This window comes from Trachypithecus francoisi, unplaced genomic scaffold (assembly GCF_009764315.1).
Source record: "Trachypithecus francoisi isolate TF-2019V2 unplaced genomic scaffold, Tfra_2.0 Lachesis_group6, whole genome shotgun sequence".
NCBI lineage: Eukaryota > Metazoa > Chordata > Mammalia > Primates > Cercopithecidae > Trachypithecus > Trachypithecus francoisi.
Genome location: NW_022681471.1, coordinates 71,640,466 through 71,651,307, shown reverse-complemented (window position 1 = coordinate 71,651,307; position 10,842 = coordinate 71,640,466). Strand labels below are relative to the sequence as shown.

General features: G+C 41.6%; 1 protein-coding gene across 1 annotated transcript in view; it reads left to right on the top strand.

Moving 5' to 3' along the window:
* The first annotated feature begins 494 nt into the window (after window positions 1–494).
* The window catches only part of OGT (O-linked N-acetylglucosamine (GlcNAc) transferase), a 41,423-nt gene continuing 31,075 nt past the window's right edge, over window positions 495–10,842 (top strand). Inside the window, 3 exon segments of the mRNA XM_033200890.1 lie at window positions 495–766; window positions 3,558–3,708; window positions 5,461–5,704. Of these exon segments, the coding sequence (XP_033056781.1) occupies window positions 730–766; window positions 3,558–3,708; window positions 5,461–5,704 (432 nt within the window). The 5' untranslated portion in view covers window positions 495–729.

The window sequence follows — 10,842 nt, the reverse complement described above, 5'->3', positions numbered from 1 at the left end:
TGAAGACGGCTCCAATCGGAACCCTCTCGCTCCTCGTTTGGAGCAGCTGTCTTTGCGAGGCAATCTTCTGAATTGACTGGATCGGAATTGATCGTGAGAGTCGTAACCATCCGTTTTTGTACGAATAAAGTTGACAAACTTTTTTAGACGCCTTTGGCGTTTATGTTTAAAACGACACCACCTGCTAAGTAACAAACAGACTCTTCTTTATCGCCGTGGCAAAAAAGGATTCCTTCCGTGTGTGTGTTGTTTGTTTGTTTTTACCCTCCCGCTACACTCTTAAGAAACTTGGCCGCTTCCGCTCCGAGAGTGCCCTAACCGCGAGTCAGGTTGACAGGGCTGCTCGCATGCGCCGTCTCCACCGTGGTGTTTGTCGCAATGGGCGCTGCGCGGAGGGCTACATGGAATCTCGACTTTGCAGCTTGAAGTCATTTTGTTGGCGGCGCTGGTTACCGGCTACCTCCGCGCGGGCACTTGATTGTAACAGAAAGTAGTTCCGGCCCGTGTTGTTTCGGCCGAGGAGCCGTCGCCGCCATTTCAAGACCGTACTAGGTAGATGGCCAACTAGAGTTCCCAGGGTTCGAAGCCTGTAACTGCTGCCGCCGCTGAAGCCCTCCAGAGCACTGCTACGGCTGCTGCCCTTGTACTACTACCTCCAAATACGTTCTTGCCGGTAGTGGCGGCAGCAGGACCAATTACCTTTTTTTGCTCTCCCTCGAGAAGCTCCAGATGGCGTCTTCCGTGGGCAACGTGGCCGACAGCACAGGTACCGGTGTCCCGTTCTACCTTGGCAGATGCCCCCTTGGGGTCTCGCGCCGTCCTCTACCTTGTATCACTCCTTCCCTCCCTTACCTCGAACCATCCCCATTACATCAGTGACATTGCTGAGCTTTTCGTAGTAGATCGGGTTTTCCGCTGTCGTCCGCTTCCCGAACATTTCCTCCTCCCTTGCTTGCTTTTTGCTCCCTTTCTTGCTTTGTTTTTATTTCGTAAATGTTGTAGCTTTCCACTCTCTTTGGGCGCTTTTATCACACGTGCGCGCTTAGAATGTCGTGGAATGGACTGCATTGGAATCCCTGCCCTTTCACTCCTTTGCAGCGGTTTTCTCCCCTAATTCCAGCTCTTCGCCTCTCCTTTTTCCCCTCCGTCTCCCCCTCCAGCCTTTTCCCCTTAGCCAGATTTGGTCCTTCTCTGCCAATCTAGGGCGGGGGTGCCTTTCCGATGTAATCATATCCTCACTTTGCATCACCCGAGGACGAGCAAAAGCTCGTCGATGGTGCCACAAGTCACCTCGAGAAGAGGGGACGTTGAGCAGCACCCCGCTAGGCAGTGCCTTTCTGGTGTTCTTTCGGTTGAGCGGTCCCAGTTTAGATTGGAAATTTCCAGGGGTTTCCTTTGCCACCGCTCAATTCCACCGCAGCCCTCAGCCTGGAGGGAACCACACCCTTCCCTTCGCGAGGTTGCCAGCCCTACTGTTCACTTCCTATCCTTGGGGGAGAAACCACCCCGATGCTGCTGCTTTGGCGTTGACCACCCTGCCCGCCCAATTCTCGCTTTGTGTTACTTTCTCGATGTATTCCTCCGCCGCCGCCTCTGGGTCTGCCATCCCCATTCTTTAGCCCAGCATCTCTTTATTCACAGGGTGTAATATTTTTTTAAGTTTCCATCCCTGCTTGAAGAGTTTGTAAAGCAACTGGAGTGTAGCTGCACAAGTACAAGGCGGTTGCCCTTTTAGACAATTCAGTCGCGAGCATTTGGTACTAAAAATACGAAAACAACCAAATTATAGGAGTGTCCTTCAGCTGCCTTTCCATATTGAGTCGATTTGGGCGGAAGGGGGTGGGGAATTGGGCTGCGCTTCTGAGGTTTCCCGCGAGGTTATTTTTTGGTTGTTTCTCAGTTGAGATGTGTGGAGGGTTTTAGTTCCTGTTTCTGGAAGTTGTGCTGTAAGTAGTAGGTGAATCGTCCATAGCATCTTATCCGTAATTGTAGGGAGTGGGATTAATAATTAGTCCGTGCCCCTCTCCCCACTTCACCGTGATTTTCAAAGGTTTAAGATTCTGTACTAGCTTGCCCTTTTTAATGTGTTACTTTATTTGAGGAAGCTGTCGTTTCAAGTGTTAAGATAAGCGGCATTGAAAAGTGACAAAGTAATGTGTGAAAACAAGGAGTTAGGAAGTTCTAGAAACTTAGCTAAAATGTAATTTTAGTTTCTATTAGAGAGATAACCTCTCCCAGATGTGGATGCCAGTCTCAGTGCTCTTTGTGTTGGTGGTCAGCTGTGCATTCTGTCAGGATATTTACTTTGCTTTCCTCAGTATCCAGAACACTCACCAGCTCTAATGATTGGGGAGCTGGGCTCAAGATTGAACTCGTCACCTTAACCTTGGTAGAATTAAAAAATTTGTCCATAGTTTCCCATTTCAACCAGCTAGTGAAGTGCTACGGTCGAATTCCCAGTTTAAGTATTTACAGTTGTGACAAGCAGTTTTTTTCCCCTCTATGGGCTTTAGCTATATCCTTTAAAGATCTTGACGTATCTGGATTAAGTCAGTTGCAGCAAAGTGCTTTTATTTATTCATTATGTTGTGCTTTATCAAATATATTTTAGCGTCCATCCCCCCTCCTCCCCAACGTTTTGACCATTGCAGTTGCAGATAACTGCCTGGTTTATATAGGCTTGTTTGCACTGTCTTAATCCTTTAGTCAATACCAGAGCTCTTTGGAAAATGTTAGTGCTAAACCAACGTGGGTGGGATTTAGCCAATTTAGTCTCCTTGTGAGTTTGGGATGGTAGAGGAGCAGTAAAATCTTGGGTCTTTATTTAAAATGTTTGATGACCCCTTTAACTATTTTGGTTGCTGACAAATGACAAACATCTTGTTTATCAGCTGTTTTAAAAATAGCACTTTGACTTTTTGGTTTTTTCCTTAGGCTCGTTTCTACTTGTCCTTTTAAATAATTAAATTGTGAAATATACAAACACATTGATAGAATTTAAAGAGTTAACACATCTGGTGTCCTCACTGAGGTTAAGACTGGTAGATTGTTACCAGTACTCCACTTCCACAAATCCAACCTGAAATATGGCACAAAATGTTAAGTTTTCCAATATGTTATTCTGGTATTATTAAGTCTTTGTGACCTTGCAAATCACACGTTTAATATTTTGTTTCTGTATGTAAACTAAGATATAAGGAATAATGTTCGGTGAATCCTTAGATGCTACCTATGATTTATAATTTAAAAGTACAAAGTATTTTTGGTCATAAAATGTAATCTCATATGGAAGTAAATATTCCTTTCTAGTTTGGGAAAGTATTAATGGGTGAATTCTAAAAATGTCAATTCTGCACTTGATGTTAACTTGGAGATATAAATAACGTGCAGAACACTCTAGTGCTTTACATAGTTTCAAGCATTTCCATTTTTAAGTTAAATATACCATATTTTTACATTTTTTTGTTTACATTTCTAACTTTTTGTTTTCCCCCCTCCTTCCCTCAAATGTTTTGATGATTCTCCAGAACCAACGAAACGTATGCTTTCCTTCCAAGGGTTAGCTGAGTTGGCACATCGAGAATATCAGGCAGGAGATTTTGAGGCAGCTGAAAGACACTGCATGCAGCTCTGGAGACAAGAGCCAGACAATACTGGTGTGCTTTTATTACTTTCATCTATACACTTCCAGTGTCGAAGGCTGGACAGGTAGGAGATGTGGGGGTACCTGCTCGTGATTGCTGCCTCTGGGTGCTGAGCTTGAAAAATGATACTTAAATATTTGAACTTGAAATTTTTCCAGTACCGGGTTTCAACTGAGCCGCCAACGCACATCTGCTCTCTCTTGCCCACTTGTGACATGCCCAGCTGCCAGTTTTTCTCCTTCCTTTTGTGGTGGTGGTTATATTATCAGTATGACTAGGGACCTTTTCTAGATTTTTCTACCTGGGTCTGCTGCTTTCTAGACTCTGTTCAGGTAATAAATTATTATCAATGTATATCTGAGCATCCAGTCTCCCTTTCATGAGACCTGTCAGTTTGAGGGACTGAAATGCTCAGAAATGGTGTTTATGTATGCTGTGGCAGGAGATGCATACGTGAAGTTTCGTTAAGTTGTTATGGTGTGTTGCTTTTAGTTAATCAGTTGAATTAATCAAAAGGGAAGAATTTGTGTTCCTGTCCTTTTAATAATTGTCATTCTGGCATATTTAGACACTTAAAGACATGCATCATTAAATCTTAACAAATGGAAAACGAGATTTTTCATCTTAATGATTGTGATTTCCAATGTGTGTGTGGTTTTTTTTTATTTTTGTGATGGAATTTCGCTCTTGTTGCCCAGGCTGGAGTTTAGTGGCGTCATCTCGGCTCACTGCAACCTCCGCCTCCCAGGTTCAAGAGATTCTCCTGTCTCAGCCTCCCGAGTAGCTAGGATTACGGGCATGCGACACCACGCCCAACTCATTTTTGTATTTTTAGTAGAGACGGGGTTTCTCCATGTTGGTCAGGCTGGTCTTGAACTCCCGACCTCAGGTGATCTGCTCGCATTGGCCTCCCAAAGTGCTGGAATTACAGACGTGAGCCACCGAGCCCAGCCAATGTGGTAGTTTTGTAACAAGACCCTAGTTAGAATTTTTAAAAAAAATTTTTTTTTTTTTGAGATGGAGTTTCACTCTTGTCACCCAGGCTGGAGTGCAGTGGAGCAATCTCAACTCACTGCAACCTCTGCCTCCCAGGCTCAAGCGATTCTCCTGCCTCAGCTTCCCGAGGAGCTGAGATTACAGGCGCCCACCATCATGCCTGGCTAATTTTTTGTATTTTTAGTAGAGACAGGGTTTCACCATGTTGGCCAGGCTGGTCTCGAACTCCTGACCTCAGGTGATCCTCCCAAAGTGCTGGGATTACAGGCGTGAGCCACTGCATCCAGCCAGTAATTTTGTTTAATAAGAAAAAGCGGCCGGGCGTGGTGGCTCAAGCCTGTAATCCCAGCACTTTGGGAGGCCGAGACGGGTGGATCACGAGGTCAGGAGTTCGAGACCATCCTGGCTAACACAGTGAAACCCCGTCTCTACTAAAAAAATACAAAAAGCTAGCCGGGCGAGGTGGCTGGCGCCTGTAGTCCCAGCTACTTGGGAGGCTGAGGCAGGAGAATGGCGTAAACCCGGGAGGCGGAGCTTGCAGTGAGCTGAGATCTGGCCACTGCACTCCAGCTTGGGCGACAGAGCAAGACTCCGTCTCAAAAAAAAAAAAAAGAAAAAGCTTTTCATTTTGAAATGTGGAATACCTTCACTTTTGAAAATCTTTGATTTTCCAAATTTTTCTGGCTATACACTAGTTAAAAGATAAGGTATTATATAATGAGCAATAGCGCAGGTCTCAAACTGTTTGAGTTGCATATGGGCCATACCTTCTTTTCTGTAATGTGAATACCCATGCATTAACACTTCTCACCTTTTCCAGATCTGCTCACTTTAGCACTCTGGCAATTAAACAGAACCCCCTTCTGGCAGAAGCTTATTCGAATTTGGGGAATGTGTACAAGGAAAGAGGGCAGTTGCAGGAGGCAATTGAGCATTATCGACATGCATTGCGTCTCAAACCTGATTTCATCGATGGTTATATTAACCTGGCAGCCGCCTTGGTAGCAGCGGGTGACATGGAAGGGGCAGTACAAGCTTACGTCTCTGCTCTTCAGTACAATCCTGTGAGTAAAATTTTAGTGGTTATTTTCCCTTCCTAGAAACCCAGAAAGAAACATAGTGTGATATTTCAGACACTAAAGTTGGTTTTCACATGGAATAAAGTCAAAAGTTTAGAAATGCTTATGTACTTAAAATGGTGAAATTGCTTTTAGCTGGTCTGCGTTATGTTAAAATATTTGTTTTATTTTGCAAGTTATATTAAAAAGCATAAAAATTCTTATTGTAAGAAACTACATCAATTTTAAAATAACACCCATAAAGTACAGGGTGCATGACTTTTTTTCTGCTGTGATTAACTTTGAATAAATTCTGGTAAGTGTTTGCAAGTTAATTGATTTTCAAGGAATTGTGGATAATGGGTCTTAATCTGTAAAATTTGTAATATAAAATAGTTTAAAACAAGATGCCACTATATGGAATGATGTGAAAACTAGGCTACGAAATTTCCTCAATATCATATTCTCTTTTCTTTCAGTGTAATTAGAAGTGATAGAATTTAGATGATACTACTTACACTGGGCTTTTGATTAGTTTAAAAATTTTTTTTTTTTTTTTTTTTTGAGACGGAGTCTCCCTCTGTCACCCAGCCTGGAGTGCTGTGGCCAGATCTCAGCTCACTGCAAGCTCCGCCTCCCGGGTTCACGCCATTCTCCTGCCTCAGCCTCCCGAGTAGCTGGGACTACAGGCGCCGCCACCTCGCCCGGCTAGTTTTTTGTAGTTTTTAGTAGAGACGGGGTTTCACCATGTTAGCCAGGATGGTCTCGATCTCCTGACCTCGTGGTCCGCCCGTCTCGGCCTCCCAAAGTGCTGGGATTACAGGGTTGAGCCACCACGCCCGGCCAGTTTAAAAATTTTTTTTGTCTAAGTTGCAGATGTATTCTGGGAACAAGTGAGGCTCAACTGGCAGACCTTGAATTCATACTGTGTTTAGGATGTCTGAAAGATATAAAAACATAAGACTTTCCCTCAGAACTTATGATGTAGTTAGAGAAAGTAGATGTAAACTTAAGAGGTAAGTGATAGTGGGGTTACAGAAATCTAGAAAAAGTTCCCAAGTTGCATTGTCAACATTCAGTTTTGTAACCTACCTGGAAATGGCTAAGTTTATTTTAGCTACTATTTACTGAAAGTCTGTGTGGTCACTCTACTGACAGCTTCAAATCATTGGTCTTAGTTAATCCTCACAATAATTCTTTAAAATAGATGATATTATTTCTGATTTTTATTAATTAAAAAAACCATGGACTCAGGGTTATGTGCTTTCTTGGGATCACAAAGCTAGTAATGAAGTATTAATAGATATTAAAACCTGAGTCTGAATATCCTCAAAGCAAATGTTGAAGTGAAAAGAAATAAAAGTGGGATAATGTGCCCAGAGGGCACCTACCCATCAAAGCAGCACTTAGCACAATCAAAAAACCATTGATCATATCCTGCTGTCCCTTAATCTCCATTTTATTGGTTAGGAAACTAAAACTGAATTTAGTAGTTTGCTCAAAGATCCAAAGTCACTTTTCATGATGACATCTATTAACAGTTTTTGTAGTTAATTTTGAGAGTTTAAACATGTCCTTAAAAAAAATTCATTGCTTTAAAAAAATTTTTTTAAGAGATGGAGTCTTGCTTTGTTGCCCAGGCTGTACTCATACTCCTGGGCTCAATCAATCCTCCTGCCTCCACCTCCAGAGTAGCTGGGAGTACAGGTGTGTGCCACCACACCCAGCTTCTAAATTTATTGGTTTTTGAATGGATACAGTGAATACCTCCAGTTAGCACTCTTGGAGGTAGCAAATGAAACTAATTTCTCGTCTGTCTTTTCAGAGACACTCAGTGTGTATATATGTACATTTGAGTGACTTTTTGTAAGTTTGATTGCAATACTAATCTAGCTAGTTACGCACATAAAGTTTTAGGGAGACCAGTATGTGCTGCCACTGGGCCTTGGACCCCATTTTTCCCAGGGATCAGGGCTCACCTCTGTACCCAGTTGTCACAGTAAGTTCTTTCCCTTTATTAATCAGGTTGATTCTACTCTTGTGGATAGGGTACTCTCTCACACAGCTGTGATTCTTGCCATCTTTAACTCTGATGCCCTTGGCTCAGATTTCCAGTTGCCTATGTGTGTAGCAGAGCAGTCATTGCTACTGATAGTGTACCAAGCAGTAGGAGTATGTTGAGAAGGAAAACTAAAGTGAGAGATGGAACCATGCTATTTAATATCTAACCTGCTGTTAGCAGGAAGCTTATTGTTGTACCCTACCAAGGAAGTGAGATAGTATTAAATAAATCATGGGATTACCTCTTGAATGCATTGAATGGCCATGTGTTCTCATCTGGTTCTATGTTTCTTCTAGTGGAAGGTGCTGCTTTACTTATTTATTACTGTTTTTACCAATAAGAATGAAAATGGGATTGTGCAAATTCACTTGATTTCAACTAAATGTGCCATAGTGATCATATTTTAATTTATTTCAGGATATCTAAAGTCTTAACTAGATTTAAACTTACTGTCAGATGCCTGTTGTCAATTCAGTACTGGTAGAATCTTGCGTCTGTTCCTTATGTTCTTGTTGACAGTGCTTAAATGCATTATTAGTACATTGTGGGCCTGAATCATAGATGTAGTTGGCATTCTATGAAAATGGTTAAAGAAACTCAGGTTATTTTGGTTTTGCAGCAGTGAAAGAGTAGAATGTTAAGGTAGTATGTTTGGTAACCTTGGTGACTTTTCAACAGTGTTTATCTTTTTAAGTTAATAGATACGTCAATTTAGAAGTTGTTCTCTGTGACTTGATTAGAGAAATTATCTTTGACACAGCTATCTCATTTTTTTCATTCTGAATTATCTTCTATAATGGGTGTTTTCATAATTTTGGTAAGATTTTAGTCTGTCGTGTTTTTTTTTTGGAGACGGAGTTTTGCCCTTGTCACCCAGGCTGGAGTGCGGTGGTGCGATCTCGGCTCACTGCAACCTCTGCCTCCTGGGTTCAAACGATTCTTCTGCCTCAGCCTCCGAAGTAGCTGGGATCACAGGGGCCCACCACCACGCCTGGCTAATTTTTTGTATTTTTAGTAGAGACAGGGTTTCACCATGGTGGCCAGGCTTGTCTTGAACTCCTAACCTCAGGTGATCCGCCAGCTTCAGCCTCCCAGTTGGGATTACAAGCGTGATCCACTGTGCCGGGCCAGTCTGTTGTATTTGAAGATCTTATTGCAGATAGCATCTTGCAGTGGCAGCACATGTTCTTTTACATGATGACTCAACTAGAGTTGCCTATACCTGGCAATTCCTTTTACAAATTATGTATAAAATTGTCCTTTGTGTAACGGCTATAACCCTGAGTTGTTTTAAACAGGTCTGTTTGTGAATCTATAGGTTGTTGGATTTGTTGCTTGTGCTTTGATTGTGGATGCACAGAACGGAGAGCTGCTGGCATCCTGGCCATCATGTGTGTTCCTGTCGTGTTATTTATTACTGCTGAGCCTCACTTATACAGCTGCACTGTAGAAAACCATACATTTCGATTCTTTTTGTTCTGCTTTTTGTTAAGGTTGCTGTGCAAATGTCATATTTAAATACGTGAGTGCTCATTGTGTATGCGATGCTTTGTTAGGAATTGGGGAGATGTGTTGTGGTTGAAGTTGACGGGTTATAATATAAGACAGGACCTGACCCATAAAGGAAAAAATGGTGTAAGCTCCTCGGATGATAATTGTTGGAGAGTATTAATCAGAAGATTTCCTCGAGTGGGTGCTTATAACCTAAGCATTCTGTAGGAAGGTAAATAGCAAGTAGACTTCCTTGGCTGAAGTGGTAGTCAAGTAGTAACAAGAAGTGAATGTAGTAGAGGAGAGTCAATTGGAAGATTTAGAAAGAATAGAGAGGCTGAGGAGTTTGAATTTAATTTGAGAGGCAATTGAGAATTACTGTAGGTTTTTATCGACCTGATTTTACTTCATATGTATGTATGTATGTGTCTAGATGTTGTGGCTGGTGGGGGTGGGAGGCTCTAGGGGGAAAGGCAGGAAACTGATGCAATCTTAGGAGGAATAGTTCTACAGGAAAATCTTACTCATTTCCATCTCCTTTTATTCTCACGATTTTCCCTTGTTTACAGTGCCCTCCTCCTTTGTCTATTAAAACCCTTCTCATCCTTCAAGGCCCAGCTTAAACTTTTCTTATGAGCTCATCATCTAATTCTCTTAAAATTCTTTACTACTGAGTGGGCATTTAGTGTGTGCCTTGTCTTTTCACATAGATTTTAAGTCCCTTGATGATAAGGATTCTATATCTTTTCCCTACAGTTCCAGGCATGTTATTGAATTGAATAACAGTTTGCATGAAATGAATTAACCTGGATTGGATAGAATGGGCTAGTTTTGAGAAATATAATTGTCAAAAACGTTTTGATTTGATAGATGAAGCAGAAGTGATATCTTAGGTTTTGAACTTTTGGGAGAATGGTGGTGCCCTTGCGTTTTCTAGAAATTAGCTGTTCATGCACATAGGTTTGGATCCCCAGACAGGAGAATTGGATTTCACCGTTACAATTAATATGACGTTTTAGCTTTTTCTAAAACTGTCTTATTGATTATCTTATAGTAATCTTGAAGATAATCTATTTTTAACTATGAGCATTATGTTAACTTGATTTAGTATACTGTAATGGATCTATATGATAACAACAAAATATAGATAGACAGATACACTGTCAGGACTTAAGTGGCATCCATCCAACAGTTCATAGAAACTAGAGGGTAATAAAATTATGCATTGGTTGGCTACTATGTATGGCCATTACAGTCATTGCTGGAGAATTATTGCAAGACTTCTGATTATTATGGCTTAGAAAAGGCATAGGAATTGGTAAAAGTCCAAACATATATAACCACAATTATCAAGTAGTAGGAGGAGCTTGTGTGAATGGATTGGATTATACAGTCATGGTCTGCCAAAACAGGGGTAACCCTTTAAGTTTAGAAAAAACATAACCATACAAAGTAGATAGCAAGATTATATAATTCATTACTTCTGAGAGTATAGTGTTAAAAAGTGCTCAGACTAATTAGAGGAGAAGTCAAATAAGATTAATGGTACCTTTGATGTTTTGAGGATTAGTATTAGCCTTTTGTGCTCGAA